Raw genomic sequence first — 22,248 nt, forward strand, 5'->3', positions numbered from 1 at the left:
ATTATAAATGCTCTTGGTCATTTTAATTAACTTGGGAGATGGCACTGTGCTTAGGGGTTGTGAAGTGTTAGTCTGTACTCATTAAAGTCTTTACTTAAAAATTGATTTAACCAATTAAAAAAATAGAGTAATAAAATCTCTGGTGTTTTCTTAAAAACACTGTAATGAATGAATGAAGACGGTGACTGAATAAGACCTATGGAATCTCAGCTATTATCTCAGCTGTTAGATTTTAGATAGCTACTTCTGTTTCTAGCCCCCTGAGGGATTTACAGTTGTCAGCTAGCAATACAATTGACCGTAGCGTTGGGTGAATTCTAATAAATTTGAATTTATAAGCTTTTCATACTTTAAGTACAAATCTTATTTTTAAAATGCATTTGGTTAAGTGATTGATCTGGGGAATTAATATTTACACATTTAAAAGATCATTTAGTAATATTTGCCAATTTAGAATTAATAGCTTTACTTGCTAAGTTTTGTTTTTTATGTTCAGTGCTCTTTATACTTGAAATGCTTTGTACTTTGAGATATTATTCTCATTAAGGTAACATAATCTAGTATTTTTTTGGCATTTAATAAAAATTGGGTAAATAAATGATTTAATTTTATTAGCTGTAACTTGATGTTAATTATGTAACAGTTCATTTCTAGCAGTATAGTGAAATCATGAATTCAGATATTAAGTCAGAATTCTTGCTTGAATAATTCTCAAGTGTCTTAATTTCTTTTTTTTTCCTTATTAATTGGTGGGAGTGGGGGTATGTTTCTCTTTTCAGTACTGGTGAATTATGACCTTCATGATTGCATGCTCAGTCCAACAGCAGTAAATGATTTAAAGTTTAGTAAGGAAGAAAAATGTAGGTAGAATGTAGGCTTTTCCCGTGTTAATAAAACCAGGGAGGTTTCTTTTTTTTTTTTTGAATTTATTTTTTTATACAGCAGGTTCTTATTAGTTATCCATTTTATACATATTAATGTATATATGTCAATCCCAGTCTCCCAATTCATCACCCGCCCTCGCCAGAGGTTTCTTTTATTATTGCAAATTCATGAGGCATTACTTTAACAGTGTTGAAACCTGAAAACACATCAACCTGAAATTAAATAGTGTTGCTTTTACCTTTCACATTCTTTCCAGATAAGTTGTGCCTTGCCTTGTTTAATAAATTGTGTAGTAATGTTTAAGCACTATTAAAATGTTATATCACTGTGCTTTAGACTTACAGAGGCTTTAACAATTTTATAAGTGCTTCAAAATTATTACCTCCTTCCAGATAATTTCTAATTCTGAGTCAAAGACTTTGACATAGTTGGTTAATAAATCTTTGGGTACAGTTATGCTTAACTATTGCTCTAGTCTCTTTTCATATAAGATTGTACAACATCTGTAACCAAATTCTAAAATGAAACCACAAGAAAATTTAAGTTCTCATGAGAATTTGATAGAGCGCTAAAGGAGATGAAAAGTGAAACCTAGTAGTTTTTCATGGGTCTGCTTCATGGTTATTTTTTCAAGATTTGGCCATGTGTTCTATGTTGTTTTGCATGACTGCATAAGAGCAAAGCTAAAATGGATTTTCTGTGGTCTTTTCAAGATTTTTTTCTTTTTTAACTTGGCTAATAGAAGATCAAAATAATACTTGGCCTTGAAGTTCTTGCTTTTTCTACAGTGAGCTCTGGCATTCTTTTTTTTCATGAAAATACTGTTTTACATTGACATAGTGCATCAGATGTATGATTTCAATTGATCCTCACAGTACCCTTGAAAGAAGTACCTGTATTTTGAAGGTGATAGATCCGATTTAGGGATTAAAGAGCTTGCCCAATGTGACTTGGATAGCAAATGATAGAATCAGGTTCTTTCCTACCTTTTCATTCTGTATTTTTCACATCTTCCATAGTACTCATTTTCATCTGCATTTAGTACTTATTTTTTTATTATTATTTTTAATGTTATATATTTTTTAAATTAATTATTTATTTTTGTCTGCATTTGGGTCTTTGTTGCTGTGCGTGGACTTTCTCTAGTTGTGGCAAGCAGGGGCTACTCTTTTTTGTTTTTTTTGTTTTTCTGTTTTTGGCTGTGTTGGGTCTTCGTTGCTGTGCGCGGGCTTTCTTTAGTTGCGGTGAGCGGGGGCTACTCTTGGTTGTGGTGCGTGGGCCTCTCATTATGGTGGCTTCTCTTGTTGCGGAGCACAAGCTCTAGGTGCGCAGGCTTCAGTAGTTGTGGCCCGTGGCTCAGTAGTTGTGGCTTGTGGGCTCTAGAGCTCAGGCTCAGTAGTTGTGGCGCATGGACTTAGTTGCTCTGTGGCATGTGGAATCTTCCCATACCAGGGCTTGAACCTGTGTCCCTTGCATTGGCAGGCAGATTCTTAACCACTGCGCCACCAGGGAAGTCCTAGTACTTATTTTTAAGGTGTCTAGTAAACTCATTAGCTACTCAGGACTTACAAAGTCAAATCCAAACAAAAGAAGGACCCAAAAGAGAATATAAAACAAGAACCTCAATGTGGGAAAGCTTGCCTTTGATATGCATTTGAGAGACATCCTAATTCAAAATAAGGTACCAAGTGGATAATTTAAATTTTATTTGAGAGGCAGTATAATCCAGTAGTTATGAGAATGGACTTTGGAGCCAGACTGCTTGGGTTCAAGTTTTAGATGTCATTTACTCATTCTGTAACTTTGGGCAAGTTACCTCACATCTCTGTGCTTTGGTTTTCTCTTCTGTAAAATGGGATAACAATAGCACTCTACCTCTGAGGTACATGTGAGCAATGCAGTGAACTCATATGTGTAAAAGCATTTAATAACAATATCTGGCACATTGTAAGTATTCAATAAATGTTAGTTCACCATTAATAGTATATTGCCTGCTCAATCCTTCAGAAAGGTTTTTGAATGAGAATTTCTCTTTGTGCCTTTTTATGATTTTGAAAATTTGTATGTTAAACTTCTTAAACTTTCATGGGTTATTTTAAAAATTCATTTTTAAAAACAATACAAAACAACAGAATAAACACTATACAAAATAAAAGAAATAGCAAGAAAGTCAGGCAGTAACAATAAAAATGAAAAAAATGGAAAAAAAGAAAACCGAATGTCTCAATACTGGAATTTTTTGAGGCATCTGTGGCTTTTCTTATTTATGAGAGATAATGCTAGATTCCAGAATGGACTATTTGAAATTTTCTGTCAGTCTTACAATATTAAGTTAAATTAATATTAAATATAAAAAACACTCCAGAAATCAAGGATTGATGTACCTTAGGGGGTCCTCCCAGATAGTGATATCTCATATTTTGGGTGAAGGAAGTCTACTTTCTTATTTGGTCTACTTTCTTATTTTTTTTATTACAGTGAATAAGACTTGGAATTAGTTTTGTTTTCATTGCTTACTTTTCATATCTTTATGGTACTATTTCCTCCCTATTGTTCAGTGATACTAGGAGAGAGAATGAACTTGTTTATAATATATTTAACAGTGATACTCAGTTATCTCCAGTTATGACAGGAATTGGCAAACTATGGCCTGCAGGCCAGATTAGGCCCACCACTCGTTTTTGTACAGCTGGTGAGCTAAGAATGGTCTTTACTTTTTTACATGGTTCAAAAAAATCAAAAGAACATTTTGTGAAATAGTAAAACTATGTGATGTTCATACTTCAGTGTCCATAAATAAAGTTTTATTGGAACATAGTCACACTCATTTGTTTACATATTGTCTGTGGCTGCTTTTGTGCTATATCAGCAGAGTTGAGTAGTCGCAACAAAGACCATATGGTCTGCAAAGCTTAAAATAATTATTATCTGGCGCTTTGCAGTAAAAGTTTGCTGACCTCTGGTTTATGACAATCTCAGAATAATGGCTTCAAAGCAGCTTTGTGTAATAGATGTGTTTCTGAAGAGATTGTAATTAAAGTGATATGCTATGAATCATATCTTTAACTTGATTTTGCTTAGTGATATATTCCCATGGAATTTACATAAGAAATTTTGGTGAGATTTATACTGATGTACAGAAAAGGTACTCTGGTCAAAGGTGCTGTGTATATTTAGTTCCCTCATACAGGTCTAAAATTTAATCAAACTGAAAAACTTCCATATGGACTTCATAAACTTATAAAAACTGACTTATATAGTACATTAACTAGAAACTGTTTCATTTAAATTTCATTAGAACCTCTAAATGACAGGGATTTTGAATTTTCAGGTACCTGTGATGGGTTCTTTCTTTGCTTGAAGTCTATAGTCTTATTACATGCTATAGGATTTGTCAGATGTTTAGGAAATGTATATTAAATAAATGGTCAAGGAAAAAATACATATGACTATATAAGTTTTGTGTATAACAGAACTCTTCTAATGCCATTTCATTGGTATCCTGTACTGCTTTCTGAGTGCGTAGTATAAGATTCGATTAGAAAACCAGTCAACCAAAATCTAACCGCCCTCCCCACTATTCTCATTAGACAATAACCTAAACACGTATAAATTACGTAGTTAGGTAAATTAGTACTGTTAAAAGTTTAATCGTGGAATTGAGGTTTTGGGAGGACGAAGAATATCTCTGAAGCTTCAAAGTTTTAACTGGTTCCAGGAGAAATGGAAAGGAACTGAATGCATACAAAGGGACCCCTCATAGAATTCAGTCACTTTTAATTTACCCATGCAAACTCCCAGGCAAAAGTTTGAAAGTGAAGTTGATACTGGAAAAAAGAATTCATTTTCTGTTCTGATGAAATAGTCACCACCTTGCTACAGCTTGTATGTCATAAATCCTTAATGAATATTGTATAACCTAAACTGGGTGTATGTTCTTCAGATGACCAGAATGTCAACTTATTAGAGAAATAAAGTTCCAGGTTCATGGTATTTCGAGATATTTTCCAATTCCATTTCAAGCTGAAATAATTTTGCATCTTAGTTGTCATTAGAGGTTTTGAAATCCCTTGGAACTATTATCCCTTTTAACATAATTTGTTTCTGAATAAACTCAAGTTTTTATTAATTAACATTTTTCCTAATAATTGTAGAACATTTTAGAGTAGCCTGCCTTTGAGTATTATTTATTCAAATTATTTAATTTTAATGGCTTTTTTAACTTCAAAAATGACATGACTTCTAATTAAAAGTTCTAACAAGCTCATTTAAAGTATTGTCAGTCATTTCTTTCATGGCTTGAATATTTTTAAATGCTTGGGTTTTTGCTTTAAAAAAATTCATTCATAAAACTTACTGAAAGAAACTTTGTTTTTGCCTGTAAAGTTAGTCTGAAATATATGTTTGAAGAGAGAAAGAAACTTCCTTAATGACAGTGTTGTTAGAGGAATACTTTTTAGCCTGGATTATTATGGTTAAACTATCTTGGCATTTTACTTATCTATTTGTAGAACGATATTGTCTGATGTGTATTTAAATCACAAGAAAATGAGTGAAAAATTCTCACTTTAGATCCTAATAGGCCAGATTTGGGGAAAAAAAGAATTGGATTTAATGAATAATAATTGATCTTTGTATTGATCTATCTTGTGCTTGTAAATGGGAACTACTATTCCTAAAAATAGAAAATGTTGATATTTGGAATATTGTAGCATTTAAACAAAAGTTTCTGTGGATAAGAATGGGATAAGATGGGAAACTTTGGAAATTGTTCCAAATAAGCAGGGATAAATAAGTGTAGGGATGGATTTTCTACTTCATTTTCTATAACTTTTAAGGAGATAACACACACAAAACTCTCATTTTCTTCACTGTTCATAAGGAAACTCAAGGAATAAAAAATACTTTTAAATATTACTTTTGAAAATGACTTAATTTACAATTTATAATTGATGTTTGAAATCCATATTGTATTAAGGTTTATAAATTTCAGATGTTACACTACTACATAAATATTTAGTTGTAGAAAAATTGGGTCCAGCTATAGACATTTCAACCATCTAAACTACTACAGTAAAATTTTTACTTTATACAATTTGAAAACTTTCATTAGTTTTACATTTCTAATTATGGGTGGCTTATTAGTGAACTGTTTGCAGAGTGCAGGAGTACTTGTGTCCTCTGCTCCTCAGGGCGGCCTGGCCTTGATTAAGTGGGTTTGCTCAGTTAATATTTGTTAAATGGATAAATAACGAGTGCTTGCACAGTAGCTTGAGAATTGACTACATGGAAGATGTAGGCTTTTTCAAGATAATCTCGAATCAAATCATTGTGAAAGTTTAAAGGTACTGATTCTTTCTATAACATGCTGTTTTTGAAAACCAACTTGTATGTCTGATGAGAATATGGCTGTAACAAAATACTAAAAATTAGTGGTATACTGTTGAATTTTATATTTCTGCAAGCATAATTGTTAATCACACTTCATGTTTTCTGAAGAACCAATGTGAAATTTAATTGTTTAAAAAACTTTAATTGTTTAGGTGAATTTGCTGTACAAGTTTTAATTTCAGATACGTCATGAAAGTTAAGTATTAAAAATAAGTTGTTAAAGAAGATTGTGTTAATAAGCTTGTGTGATAAAGTCAAATTTTATGGAACATTCCCAGTGTAATAATACATGATCCCATCTATTTTGATAAGATTATTTCATCATTTGTTTATAGGCGTATTCTACATTCTAAAGGAGAGCTGAGCGAAGATAGACATAAACAGTATGAGGAATTTGCTATGTCTTATCAGAAGCTGCTGGCAAATTCTCAATCCTTAGCAGACCTTTTGGATGAAAATATGCCAGATCTTCCTCAAGACAAACCAACACCAGAAGGTAAGATATCCTTAAAAACAAACATTGTGATTTTTTTTAGTAGACAATAATCACTTATATCTTTAGTCTTCTCAGATGTGTAATATTTAAAATGGATGTTTTGAAAAGTCTTTAAAATTTTTTAAATGAAGAAGTAGTATTAAGACCTAATAAGAACATTGAAAATCCACTTGAAATGCTTCTCTGAATGGAAAAGGCTTTGCACTTAGAGAATAATAATTAATTCATATGATACGATGAATTTCTTCAGGTTCTTTTCTTTTTTGCGGTATGCGGGCCTCTCACTGTTGTGGCCTCTCCCGTTGTGGGGCACAGGCTCTGGACGCGCAGGCTCAGCGGCCATGGCTCACTGGCCTAGCTGCTCCGCAGCATGTGGGACCGGGGCGTGGACCCGTGTCCCCCGCATCGGCAGGCGGACTCTCAACCACTGCGCCACCAGGGAAGCCCTCTTTTCTTTTTTAATAATAAATTTACTTATTTAATTTTTGGCTGTGTTGGGTCTTCGTTGCTGTGCATGGGCTTTCTCTAGTTGCAGTGAGCAGGGGCTACTCTTCATTGTGGTGCGTAGGCTTCTCATCGTGTTGGCTTCTCTTGTTGTGGAGCACGGGCTCTAGGTGCGCAGCCTTCAGTAGTTGCAGTGCATGGACTAAGTAGCTGTGGCTCACAGGCCCTAGAGCACAGGCTCAGTAGTTGTGGTGCACGAGCTTAGTTGCTCCACGGCATGTGGGATCTTCCCGGATTAGGTCTCGAACCTGAGTCCCCTGCATTGGCAGGGGGATTCTTAACCACTGCCCCACCAGGGAAGTCCCTTCAGGTTCTTTTGTAATAGATATCCTTAGATTGTGTCTAACAGGGGCCTGTCTTAAACCATACTTGGAAAGATTTACTTTATTTCTTGGATAGGTAATAAAGTGAATTGGACATTTGCGATACTAATATTTCTGTGCTTATTTTTATTTGTAATTTAGTTTTTTGTTTTTTTTTTAAGGCTGAGATTCTACTTTATTTTACTTATTTATTTTTAACATCTTTATTTGAGTATAATTGCTTTACAATGGTGTGTTAGTTTCTACTTTATAACAGAGTGAATCAGTTATACATATACATATGTCCCCATATCTCTTCCCTCTTGCGTCTCCGTCCCACTCTGCAGTAGTTGTTTCCACTATTTTATCTTTCAGGTCACTTATCCGTTCTTCTGCCTCAGTTATTCTGCTATTGATCCCTTTTAGAGTATTTTTAATTTTATTTATTGTGTTGTTTATCGTTGCTTGTTTCCTCTTTAGTACTTCTAGGTCCTTGTTAAATGTTTCTTGCATTTTCTCTATTCTATTTCCAAGATTTTGGATCATCTTTACTATCATTATTCTGAATTCTTTTTCAGGTAGACTGCCTATTTCCTCTTCATTTGTTAGGTCTGGTGCGTTTTTATCTTGCTCCTTTATCTGCTGTGTGTTTTCTGTCTTCTCATTTTGCTTATCTTACTGTGTTTGGGGTCTCCTTTTTGCAGGCTGCAGGTTCTTAGTTCCCATTGTTTTTGGTGTCTGACCCCAGTCGCTATGGTTGGTTTAGTGGGTTGTGTAGGCTTCCTGGTGGAGGGAACTAGTGCCTGTGTTCTGGTGGATGAGGCTGGATCTTGTCTTTCTGTTGGGCAGGTCCACGTCTGGTGGTGTGTTTTGGGGTGTCTGTGGCCTCATGATTTTAGGCAGCCTCTGTGCTAATGGGTGGGGTTGTGTTCTTGTCTGCTAGTTGTTTGGCATAGGATGTCCAGCACTGTAGCTTGCTGGACATTGAGTGGAGCTGGGTGTTGGTGTTGAGATGGAGATCTCTGGGAGATTTTCACCGTTTGATATTACGTGGCGCTGAGAGGTCTCTTGTGGACCAGTGTCCTGAAGTTGGCTCTCCCACGTTAGAGGCACAGCACTGACTCCTGGTTGCAGCACCAAGAGCGTTTCATCCACACGCCTGCTAGTGTTGGAGGGTCTCCTGCAGAGGTGGGGGGTGGCTGTGGCTCACCATGGGGACTAGGACACTGGCAGCAGAAGTTCTGGGAGGTACTTGTTGGTGTGAGCCATCCCAGAGTCTGCCATTAGCCCCACCAAAGAGCCCAGGTAGGCTCCAGTGTTGGGTTGCCTCAGGCCAAACAACCAAGGTAATTTAGTTGTTTTGAATGGTATATTATATTAAATTGTTACTTAGAACTAAAGCCTAGTTTGCAGTTTTATAAAATAAATTGTTTATCATTTTGTAAGATGAGTTACTTTCCATATTATTTCTAAGGTGTTTTAGACTTCCTTTTTGTTAAGGCTCCTAATATACTATTCTAACATATCACAAAAACTACTTGAAAAATTACTTTCGATAGATAAATGTTAATACATTATTAATCTTAAAACTATCTGAAAATCCTATTTACTTAAAAATCTAAGAGTGAAATATTTGTAAAGTGTCCTTTTATAATACAAGAAGGTGTTTTATATTTTACATCCTCAATAAGAAAATACCCGTTGTATACTGTGAATACATTTATGGTCCTTCCTTGGTATCTGCAGGGGATTGGTTCCAGGACCTCCAACGATGCTCAAGTCCCTCATATAAAATGGCTTAGTATTTGCATATAATCTGCACACGTCCTCCCATATACTTTAAATCATCATGTAGGTTACATATAATACCTAATACAATGTAAATGTAAATGCTGTGTAACAAAGTTGACAAAGTTCTGCCATCATTTTTATTTAAAATAAATTTATTTATTTATTTTTGGCTGCATTGGGTCTTTGTTGCTACACGTGGGCTTTCTGGTTGCGGGGAGCGGGAGCTACTCTTAATTGCGGTGCAGGGGCTTCTCGTTGCGGTGGCTTCTCTTGTTGCGGAGCATGGGCTCTAGGTGCACGGGTTTCAGTAGTTGTGGCACGCGGGCTTTAGAGCACAGGCTCAGTAGTTGTGGCGCACAGACTTAGTTCCTCTGCGGCATGTGGGATCTTCCTGGACCAGGCCTCGAACCGTTGTCTCCTGCATTGGCAGGAGGATTCTTTACCCCTGCACCACCAAGGAACCCCTCAGGGTGAATTTTAATCTGCAGGATCATTCTCTAGTTTGGAGAGATGTACAGTGAGGATAGATAAAATCATGAATGGTCTCATGATCATGAAGTAGGAAATTAGTTACTTTTAATGCTCTGAGTTTAAGAAAGTGTAGTTGTATGTAAGGTAGACTGTGTGTGTGTGTGTGTGTGTGTGTGTGTTATACATGGTTTTCCACTCTCTACTGAAATATATATATTTTCCTCATCATTCCTTCCCTTCCTTTCCAGTTATTTATCAATTGACCATTTATGGCAATCTGTCTTATACCAAGTAAATACCAAAAGGAGGGTTGCTTCTTAAGGGTTTATGGTAAGATAAACCATAAACTTGTGATGATAATTATGATATAAATTGTACAGAGGGTTGCAAGTCTTAAAACAATGCTTCATAAGGGAGGTGGGACTTTAAGCTGGATGTTTAGGAATGACCAGGCTTATATATTTCTTATATTGGTTTTAAGTTTTATGAAGGTGGGCGTAATATATCAAATAGCTACTTAATCTCATATCAGTTGCTTAAAACATTTAAGAGAAAAGCATCTTTATCCTGTGCTTTCCTCTTGTCTGTCCTGGTTTAGAGCTTTACTTAAAACACAGTTTGTGATTTTCTGGTAAAGATTGTTACATGAACAGTTCAGAGTGCTTGTGGATTGAAGAAGCATCTGTTAATCAAAACATTCAAGGTTTATTGGTTTTAATTCCTTGTGATTTACTTTATTGTAGAGCATGGGCCTGGAATTGATATATTTACACCTGGTAAACCTGGAGAATATGACTTGGAAGGTGGTATATGGGAGGATGAAGATGCTCGGAATTTTTATGAGAACCTCATTGATTTGAAAGCTTTTGTTCCAGCCATCTTGTTTAAAGATAATGAAAAAAGTTGTCAGAGTAAAGAGTCCAACAAGGATGATTACAAAGGTAAGTGCTGGAGGACAAATTTTTTTATATTGAAGTGCTATAAAGATTAGTTTCAAAATAATATTTGTAAATTTTTTTTTATTTACTAGTTTTGTAATACGAACATTGAGTCACTAGATTAAATGAATGACAGAATAATATGGACATCTTAATTAATTTGAGTTCACTTTATCTAATCAGCTTTATCTTCCCCTCATCTTTACCACCGATCCTCATGCCATGTATGTCTCCATTCATCAATTCATCAATCCATCCATCTGTTCATTTCTTCAGTGAACAGATGGCATACAGAATCAAAGAAGTTATGGTCTTTGTTCTCAGTGAACATAATGTATTTTAAAAAATCTGAATATGTCAAATTTCTTGCCAGGTATAAATGTAGATTCTAAGACAAACGATGCAGATTTTGTGAGTCTGTAGTTTTTGCAGCAGGATTTCAATATGACTTTTAATTCAGAGGTACTGATTCTTTGATTTCAAACAGAGGCAAAGGAACCTAAGGATAATAAAGAGGTATCAAGTCCTGACGATTTGGAGCTTGAGTTGGAGAACCTAGAGATTAATGATGACACTTTGGAGCTAGAGGGTGGAGATGAAGCTGAAGATCTTACAAAGAAACTTCTTGATGAGCAAGGTAAACACTTTTGCCAAAAATTTTAATTTTTGACTAGTTGTTGTTTTTTTTTTTTTTTAATGTCTGTTTTATTTTATTTATTTTTGCCACACTCTGCAACTTGTGGGATGTTAGTTCCCTGACCAGCGATTGAACCCGGGCCCTCGGCAGTGAGAGCACGGAGTCCTAAACACTGGACTGCCGGGGAATTCCCAAGTTTTGATTAGTGTTTCTACACAAAGTCCTTGCCTGAGAATATGGGTCTTTACTCTTTTATTCCTTGTTTTCCTGTTGTTTCTAGGCTATCACTTTTCTGGAATTTGATTTGGAACAGAAATACTACATGTCCTATATTATGTGACTACAAACTTTAGTGATAATCTGAATGTTAATATATATTTCTTACACTTCTCTACTTGCTAGCATTGTCCTTAATGTATTCTAATGCTGATATAATGTTTACAGTCTTAACATAAGTGTATTTGAAAGTTGAGAGTTAAAAAGACAATTAGTATATCAGTTCATCTGTGGTAATTTTATCTTTATAATTGAGTAATGTTTTATATTTAGTAATAAAATTATCACATTGTTAATTATTTCCTGAATACTTCCCATCAAGTTTCTTTATTAGTTAGGATTCTTTATTAGAAAGATACCTTCTGTCAGTATTGCCTGTCTCTCTATGGGCTTCATTGTTTCCTACTGCAGATTCTGTTTATCCATGTCATGAAGGGAGTGAGGCATGGCTGGAGGCTACCCTTGGCTCAAACCAGTTAGTGACATCAGAAGAAAGGAGGGCTTGTCTCCCACTGTCTGTGTATAAGCCTCATGGAAGGACTTGGCTAGTCCTGTGTCATGCTTGCCTGTGGCCGAGAGGAGTGGTGGTGTCTGTGCTTGGGCAGCACCCTTCCCCATCAGAATCCCATGGATTGCCTTCGAGGGCAAGCGATGATCGTACTGTTAATTGAAGACATGGGAGAAGGGATGCATGCATGGCGGATGAAAATAGCAGATCTACTATAAAACTACATGCAACTTATGACTTATCATGTAAAAGTTTGCCTTTTTATAGTTGATATCTGAAAGACAGTAGTGATTTAGGGTTATGATTCTAAAGATACCCACACTTTCTAGGGTAATATCTCAAAAAATGCTTCATTTTTTCATGAGTAAGAAAAGTGCTCTAGATTATCTATGCCCCAGATAACTTCTTACTGGATGTTTTTATTCTTATATTGTCTATGTATATATATTTTTAAACCTGTTTAAAAACGAATTTCATGTTAGAACAAGAGGATGAAGAAGCCAGCACTGGATCTCATCTCAAGCTCATAGTAGATGCTTTTCTCCAGCAATTGCCCAACTGTGTCAACCGTGATCTGATAGACAAGGTATGATCGCCTCTGTGTGACTTTACTCAAGCACGTAGACCTTGTAGGATAGCTTGAATTAGGAACGTCTATGGTTTTTGGACTGTTGTGGCTGTAGAATGAACCATTTCGTCAAATGGAATCTAATATGGGAATTCAAAATAAACACATACAGTGGTAGCCAATTTGTAGATGTTGTGTTTGGGGGTCGAACTCTCTAGAATGCTGTTAGCTTGACACCTCTCCCCTTCACAGAGGGATTCCTCAGTGTGGGAAATACTGTGTTAGACCAGAAGTTCTTAAAGTATGCTCTGTAGATTCCTGGTGTCTTCTGAGGCACTTTCAGGGGTCTGTAAGGTCAAAACTCTTTCCATACTAATACTAGGATTTTTTTCCCCCACTTTTTCACTGTTTTTGACATTTGCAAAAGTGGTGATGGGTAAAGCTGCTGGCATTTTAACATGAATCAAGCTGCATGGGTAGCAGACTGTACTAGTAGCCACTGCCGTGCATTTGCAATTAAAAGAACAATGCTACTTTCACTTAAGAATCTCTGATGAATCCATAAAAATTGGAGTAATTTTGTTTCATTTCAGTCTTCGAGTACACTTCCTTTTTTTTTTTCGCGGTACGCGGGCCTCTCACCATTGTGGCCTCTCCCGCTGCGGAGCACAGGCTCCGGACGCGCAGGCTTAGTGGCCATGGCTCACGGGCCTAGCCGCTTCACGGCATGTGGGATCTTCCCGGACCGGGGCACGAACCCGTGTCCTCTGCATCAGCAGGCGGACTCTCAGTCACTGCGCCACCAGGGAAGCCCAAGTACACTTCCTTTTAACTTGATAAAATAAGAAGGACGTGTAAAGCACATATACTATCTCAAAGTTGCCTCGAGAAAAGGTTGCCTCAATCATTTGTGTGATTGAGTTGCAAGCTAAACTAGTTGCTTTTTACATAGAATACTGTTTTTACTTGAAAGAACTGATGGACAAACTGTGGTTATTCAGACGTGGGTGTTTAGCAGACATTTTTCTAACATGAACAGGTGAGCCTCTCACTTCAAGGAAAACAACTAAAAGTATTTATTGCCAGTGGATAAATTTGACTTTCCAGCAAAAATTAGAATTTTGGAAAACTTCTGTTCACCACCATAAGCTTGACATCTTCCCAGTTCTTTTCTGAAGAGGCTTTATTGGTGAGACTTTTCTGATAAGATGAGTGGTGATGTCAAATAATGTAATTTAAAAATACTGTGTAAGTGTTTGGAAGATCTGCATAGCTCAGTGAACCATTGTTCTGAATTACCAGTACATAAGGTCAACAAAATCTTGATTAGATATTAAAAATTCACTCAGTGCAAGATAGACCAATGGGTTTTAATCTAGCAGAGCATGAGAAGTTGATTGATACAGTTTCAGATTTCACATTGCAACTGATGTTTACGAAACTACCACTTGTCAAGTTTTGGTGAAGTATCAAAGAATATCTATAATTACTGAAAACAATATTAAAATATGCCTCCCTTTCCAGCTACATATATGTGTGAAACTGGAGTTTCTTTTTTTTTTTTTTTTTTTTTTAATTTATTTATTTATTTTTGGCTGCGTTGGGTCTCTGTTGCTGCGTACAGGCTTTCTCTAGTTGTGGCATGTGGGCTTGTTGCAGAGCACGGGCTCCAGGTGCTCGGGCTTCAGTAGTTGCAGCATGTGGGCTCAGTAGTTGTGGTGCACGGGCTTAGCTGCTCCACCACATGTGGGATCCTCCTGGACCAGGGCTCGAACCCGTGTCCCCTGCATTGGCAAGTAGATTCTTAACCACTGCACCACCAGAGAAGTCCCTGGAGTTTCTTCATATACTTCATCCAAAACAACGTGTCACAACAGATTGAGTGCAGAAATAGATACGAGAATCTATAGATATGAAAATCTAAGGTATCTTCTAGAAGAATGCCACTCTTCTGTCACTAAATTTTTTTCATTAAAAAAAAATTTCCAAAAAATGTTAACAACTAATAGATTTATTGGTATTTTTATGTGAATTAATATTTTGAAAATTTCTCAGTTTTAACTTCTAAAAACAGTAACTGCTGATAAACATATTAACCCACAAAAACAAAGTTCTTTCAGGTCCTTAATAATTTTTAAGAGTGTAGAACACTCTTGAGACCCAAAGTTTGAAAATCATTGCTTTAAATCATTTTTAAGTCAAGGTGTAATGTAATCTTTTATCCTTTTTTCTCCCCATAATGTATTGAGGGTTCCCTATAGAGTACTACAGACATCAAGTTGTTTTTTGGCTTTCAGCTTGTTTAGCTCTTCTACAAATAATTTAGATGTGTTTCAGTAACTATTCATATAATCAAATAGGCTTGAAAAAATTTCGAAATTGGCTAATCACCTCTTGGAGTAATTAGGTCAATGTACAGTTTTCAAAAACTTAGTAATTACAACATTTATTTCTGTTTTCTGAAGAGATAGTCTCTTTTTTCTTTCATCTGTAGAATATAGCAGGGACTACCTTTTAAACAACTGCTTGTTTTCCTAAGGTTGGGATATGATTGAATTTTTCCCCTGCTAAATTTTCATATATTCACTGGATATCAGCAGGATGAGAGATACCTTGACATGCCTGCCACACCCTTGTAGCCATTTTGAGTGCTATCCTGAAAGTTGAGTGGGAAGATCTCATGTGAATCTGTATTGGAAAGTGTCCTGCAGTGCCCAGCTCAGTAATGACCATATGTTAAATTCTGGGTTAGCTCTTGGAGGTTCAGATGGAAAGTAGGAGGTTACCCTGCCCTGTTGGACCCCAGTGGGTTCCTCCTGGGAGTCAGCTTCCTCATGAAAGGAATTTTTCCATCTATATTGGCAGAGTTCCAAATGGCTTAAGAGGGAAAAGTAGTTGGAAAATAGAAAAATCTAAGAATTCTTTTGAATTCAATACTTATGTAACAATATATAACCTGAAGTGAAGATTTCTTTTAGGTGACTTCTGCAGGTAATGTCATTCATGGTGATGCTTATTTCTGCATGCATTTGATGATCAGAAGAGTTTATTTTTACTTAAAAAAATAAAAAATGATTGTTGAACTGTCTTTCATTTACTTACAACGTTTTGAAACAAGTTTTCAAAAACTGCTTGTTGAGTTGTCAGGCAGCACTTGTAACCTGGACAGACAGACACCACACCAGTGATTCCTTTGCTTTCATTTCTCCCCAGAGGGCAGGGCTGGTTAAATCTAAGAATTAATATACATGTGAAGCTTTTTTTTTTCTTTTTAATTTCCTCAAATTTATTAATTCTGGCAGTTTTCATGTAGTCTTTTATTCATTTATTCTACATATTTATTGAGCCACTACTATGTGTACCAGGCATTTACATGTTTATGAACTCCTGATCTTTGCAGTTTTGAGCATTGTAGTTTTTTTCCATCTAACTGGCCTTTGATTATTGTGGTAGGAAAAGTGTTTATTGCCTGTTAAAGGATAATGTTCTAAAATAGTTATTGAAGTACATCTTATTTTTTGTTTCCTAATTTATGTTGAAACATAGGCCATTATTAGCCATTAAAATTTTTTCTTTATATTTTTCAAAAAATGTTGATTTGAGGGGTGTGTGTGTGTGTGTGTGTGTGTGTGTGTGAAGTTTTCCAGTGTTAACCAATTTTCTTTTCTGAGTACATGACCTTTGGGATTTTTATTATACTAGTCCAGAATTTTTCAGTGTTTCATATGGGTGAATTACTTGAAGGAACTTTAGTATATTTTCAGCTTTTCTCTTTGTTATTCTAATTAGCTGTAAGAAGCTTTAATGTTATACAATATAAACTTTAATAAAATGTATTATACTTCCTTTACAAGCAGAAGAAAAAATTTACATTGGTTTTACTTTTGACTAATAGTGACAGTTTCAATCTTGGTGAATACTTTCAATGTGAGTTAGTTTCCTGGGTTTGAATCTAATCAGCATTAGTTGTGTCATTTTTTTCAGCAAAAGTTTTAATCAAATGGGAGGTGTTTCAGTGAGTGTATTGTTGAAGAGTTGAACCCCTTTGTAGGGAAGTCTGAGGATCTTTGTTACCTGATCCTCAAATCTACCTAAAGATTGGGATTAATGATAAAATAATCATGCGAACCTATGGAAGGAAAATACTTGAGATACCCAAAAGGATATTTGATAATAGTTTTTTTCTTTCTAAAGTATAACTTAAACTTGTTATTTTCTTAAACCATGTATATTGAAAATCTTTGATAATGTTTAAAATATATATATGCCTATATTTAAAAAATACCAACTACTCATAGTTTTGTTTTCTAATGGCTTCCCGGAACATACACTTCTCGTAGCTTTTCTTCTACACTTATATTAGATGTTAGACATATTGATGAAATATTGAACACATTTTCTTTATTAAAATATAGAATAGTGGATTGCTATACTAAATAATAATTATGGGTATTTATTGTAGTCCTATGATGTGGTTTCTTTAGTTTGTTACCAGATCTGACTGTTGACAGTAAACATTTTTACTCAGTGTTGAAGCACTTACTCTTACATGTTTCTGGGAATAATCTGTGTCTATGTCTCATACGTAGTTGGTCTTTATTCTTTTTTGGTTATCCTTATTAGCATTAGTAATTTTCTTGGTTCCTGGCTTCTTGTTACTTTGTACATTTTACCAGAAAACTTTCCTGATATTAACATTGATTTATGAGATCAAAAGCATGGATTGCACATTTCTTATAGTTATTTGCCAAACATGTCATGGTGGGTCTTCAATCTACTCACTTGAAATTCTGTTTCTAACACTAGATTGCAATTAAAAAGTTTATGAAACATATATTTTGAGATATATAAGGAGAGAGGAGTTTAAGCTTAGTGATCTTTAAAGTTTGGGATATGCTTATAATACTAGGTGTCTTAAAACCATTGTGAACTGTTTAGGAACTATTAGAAATCCATTGTAGCATGCAGAATTTCTGCTTTCAGTAGCTAAATGGAGATTTTTTTAAGAAAAAAGTTTGCTTTTTCTCCTATAGGCAGCAATGGATTTTTGCATGAACATGAACACAAAAGCAAATAGGAAGAAGCTGGTCCGGGCGCTCTTTATAGTTCCCAGACAAAGGTAGGTAAAAAAAAAAAAAAAAAAAGAGTAATTTCTTAGTGTTTTTACCCTGCAATGATGATTGTAAGGTCTAAGTTCTTGTTTATTTATCTCTTAGAAAATATCCCTTGTCAACAGAACTTATTATCATTGTTGTTAGCATATTTTCTAGAACTTATTTCTCATTGATTTTTGTTCATGAGCTCTAGTGGGAATATTTCTTCTGATGCTTTCTTGTTATTTTGAGAGAAAAAATTTAAGAATTATAGGAACTTAAGTAACTTAATCATTGCTAGAAGCAACTTGTTTACACTTTTGCCTCTGAGGAGAAAAAATAATAAATGATATATCTTTTTTTGGAGAGTTTTTATTTTGTAGAAAGATCAGACTAAATTGATTGTATCTAATTTTTAAGAGTTGTGTTTAAATGAAAAATTTCAAGTTTTTTTTTTTGTAATTATGCTAGTTTGGACTTGGAAGTCACATTAGTGATTATGTTGCTGGTAATTCAAGAAATTATGAATAATGCTGGTAGACAATTCTAATGCTGTAACTTACACTAAATTAAAACCCCTACTTCACCCGCATATTTTAGGACCACAACAGGTCATAGATTGTTGACCTTAGGAACCTGGAGGAGATCCATTTCTGTTTATTCAACAGTGAATAATTAAAGGATTTTGTTAGTTATTATCATGATTACATACATCATAGCTAAGATATATACTTTCCCCAGAAGATACGGATTCTGAGGGATTTCACTGAAAATTTCTTAAGCAAAATTTTAATTTGGTTCATTCATTGGTCTCTTAAATGGTAACATTTCGCAGTGAAACCAAATCACTACTTTTTTCCTTTATATTGGTTTTTATCTCCTTGTCGGCAGCATTAATGAGCATTTGTTTTTTCATTTTAGTGGGACAAGGGAGATGGAATGTGCTAATATAGTGAGTAGATAATTCAGAATTATCTAATTGAGAAAATCATAGATGAATTATTTTCATTATGTAAAATTATGTACTGCATTTCATCAAATCTGAGGTGCCATCAGTTATGAGGTGCATCATTATTTCATGTACAACTAAGAAAGAAAAGAATATTGCCAGTTACTTTTAAGCCTTTGATTGTGAGACACATTTTACTTTCAAACTCAAAATTTCAAACTCCAATATTTTTTTCCTTAATATTTTGGACCAGTTTTTTAAAGTGATTCTTTTCTTTACCTATACAGTGGAGTGTTTACTTTCATAGTTTTCTTTTCAACTGTTTATTTGAATGAAGAAACGTAGTAACAATTATCTGGACTTCTAGCATAGAATGAACCAAATTTAGCAAAAATAAAAGGCTTTGTTAACAAAAGAAATTATGCAGTAATATTAAATAGTTTACTTATAAGAGAGCATCTTGTCTCCCTTTATCCCCATTCCTTCCCACTCCCTCACCCCAGAGAAAACTCCTGAAAAACTATATACTATTACTTGGTTTTATGCCAGTTACATCCTTTATAAGTGGATTTATCTGCTTAGCTCAGCAGTTGGCTGCAAATTAGAAGTAGTTGGAATCTGCTAGAAACAGACTTGAAAGTAGTAGGAAGTGACAGTTATGGTTTGAGAGGAGAGAAAAAAATAAAGATACAAGTACTTAAAATGTATATCCTTTTGGAGCTATGAGGAAGAGACCACATAGTCTTATATACCTGAAATATATAAATATAATAATTTAGGTTTCTTATATTCAGCCTGAGTGATCAGGAAAGGTTAAATTATGTTCTAAAATTTATTCATTAACTAAGGGTCTACTCTATACTGTGATTAGTGCTGGAGATACAGTGGTGAACAAGACAGATTCAACTCGTATTCATGCAGCTTACAGTTTTGAGAGGAAGAAAGAGAATTCTAAGTGCAGTTGACAGGAAGAATCCCAGCATGCTTTGAAGTATGTAACACGGGGAACTGATTGACTTAGTCTCGGCAGTAAGAGAAGGCTGCCTGGAACAAGGGTCATTTAATCCGAGACCTGAGAAAGGAGTGAGCTAGGTGAGGGATAGATGAGGAGAGGGAACGTAGAAAGCATTTCTGATAGAGGCAACAGAACCAGAGACAGGAAAGGTCACGCATCAAAACTACTGAAAAAACCTGTTTCTTGGTTTCCCTGGACATTGTTGTCTAGACTAAGCTGTGGGAGGGAGGCCATGTTTACTTATTTATCCTCAGCACTGAGCACAATACCGCACAGACAGAAGGTGATAAACTTATGTAACCTGGTATTTACAATGCCCTTACTCATCTAGCCCCTTTTCAGCTTCTTCAGTCGTCATTCTAGCCACTCTTGGAAAATCCTGATCTGTAACGATTTCTTGAATACCCTTTGTTCTCTGCTTCCAAGCCTCTGCTTTCTGCTCTATCTGGGATATCCTGTATTTTTCCACCAAAAAATCTCCAGTCTTGAACTCTTAGCGTAAGAGTTATCTTCTCTGAACAACCATCTTTATTTCCCTTACGTATATATAGGTGCTCTTTAATAGACTTTCGACTTAATGTCTTCATACATACAAAGAATTTGGCACGTTACATTAGGCATATTGGGTCAGTGTTGGTTTGCGCCTGTACCCCTATGAAACTGTAAAAATATGGGCCCTTTAAAAGAGGACTAGATCTTTTCATTTTGAACATCTACAACATCAACTGTAGTGTTTGATACACAGTAAGGGCTTGAAAATATTTGATGAATTAATATTGGTCATATGCAAATTAAAAATTTTATTTAAAAAATAAGTAATGCACTCACAGGACTCAGAACACTGAAGTATAGAACATTGTGCTGAAAATTATCTTTCCTATCCTTGTCTCCCCATCTACCCAATTCCTACTCCTCCCAGTAGGAAACCGCTGTCTTGATTCTTGCATCCTTCCAAAGTTTCTTTTGCATGTGCAAGAACATGCGAACATTCTTATATTTTCTGCTTTTTTACACAAGGGCAACTTCTTATACCTATTGTTCTGAACTTTACTGTTTTCACTTAACAGTATATCTTGGAAATCTTTTCATGTCTATACATAAAGATTTCTATTGTTCTTTTTAAAGCTGCAGTGTTTCTTTTTATGAATGTACTGTATTTAACCACTTTGGACTTCCAGTCTTTGCCATTACAAACAGCCCTGTATTTGTATAATACCTTTCCTTTCTTCTTCCTCCTCTTCATTATGTTAGCTAGTAGTTTATTCATTTTAGTTTTTTTCACACACACACACACACACACACACACACACACACACACACATACACACACATATAAAACCCAGCCTCTAGATTATCTATGTATTTATTCTACTGTTTTACTGTTTTCTTACTCATTATTTTTGGATTTTATCTTTATTTTCTTCTTTTTTGGTTTCTTTAATTCATTTTGTTCCTTTTTTGGCATTTATATTATATATTGCTGTCCTCTGACCCTGGTTTTAGCTGTATCTCTTAGTTCTGACATGTGGTGATTTCTATTTTTATGTTTTCTGGAAATTCTCCAATTTCAGTTTGTTTTTACATTGTTACCTAAGGAGATATTTGAGAGAGTTTTGAAATTTCCAGGTAGTGGGACTTTTTTGTTTTGTTTTCTGGTTAATCATATTTTTATTGCACTGTGATTAGAGAATACTGTGTTACTTGTGCTTTATGGAATTTTTAAAAATTTTCTTGTGGCCTATTATGTAGTCAGTTTTCATGAACATTCCACAAACATTTTTGGAAAAAGGGGCTCCTCTCTCTTTGTGTTGCATCTCCCTCCCCTCCTCCCAAAGGACATGGATCCTAGTGAATGTCTTTATTCTTCTCTATGGCCAGGATTCCCTCCTTTATCCATTTAGCCCCTCCAGCCTGAGCCGACTATAAAAACCAGAATGAATCATTTTATAGTTACTTGAGTGCCTATGACTGTGAGGACCCGAAGGTTTTATATGTGTGTATATGTGGTAGAGAATTTAAGCTGTCTTACCTAGTTTGTATAGTTTGGTTTAGGAAGCACTAAACTAGATAACTCTTTAAGGTTTTTACAGTTCTTTTCTTTAAAAAAAGCAAAACCAAAAAAAACAGGCTTTATTGGAATATAATTCACATAACCATACAGTTCACCCATTTGAAGTATACAGTTCAGTGTTTTAAATATATTCAACTATCACAACAATAAAATTTGAAAACATTTTTGTCCCCCTAAAAGAAACCTTATATCTATTAGCAGGCAGTTCCATTCCCTCCCTGCCCACTCTCTCCCCTGTCCTAAGAAACCACTAATCTACTTTCAGTCTCTATGGATTTACCTATTCTGGGTATTTCCTATAAATGAAATCATAAAATATGTGGCCTTTTGTGCCTGACTTCTTTCGCTTAGTA

General features: G+C 35.1%; 1 protein-coding gene across 2 annotated transcripts in view; it reads left to right on the forward strand.

Moving 5' to 3' along the window:
- UPF2 (UPF2 regulator of nonsense mediated mRNA decay) overlaps positions 1 to 22,248 on the forward strand; it is a 92,513-nt gene that overhangs the window by 12,238 nt on the left and 58,027 nt on the right. For both annotated transcript variants that reach the window (XM_024734153.1, XM_024734154.1), the window contains exons 4-8: positions 6,612 to 6,772; positions 10,584 to 10,781; positions 11,266 to 11,415; positions 12,682 to 12,785; positions 17,801 to 17,886. In XM_024734153.1, coding sequence (XP_024589921.1) covers positions 6,612 to 6,772; positions 10,584 to 10,781; positions 11,266 to 11,415; positions 12,682 to 12,785; positions 17,801 to 17,886 — 699 coding nt within the window. The remainder of the gene's footprint in view (positions 1 to 6,611; positions 6,773 to 10,583; positions 10,782 to 11,265; positions 11,416 to 12,681; positions 12,786 to 17,800; positions 17,887 to 22,248) is intronic.

Source organism: Neophocaena asiaeorientalis, unplaced genomic scaffold (assembly GCF_003031525.2).
Source record: "Neophocaena asiaeorientalis asiaeorientalis breed wild unplaced genomic scaffold, Neophocaena_asiaeorientalis_V1.1 scaffold120, whole genome shotgun sequence".
In the NCBI taxonomy this organism is placed as follows: Eukaryota; Metazoa; Chordata; class Mammalia; order Artiodactyla; family Phocoenidae; genus Neophocaena; species Neophocaena asiaeorientalis.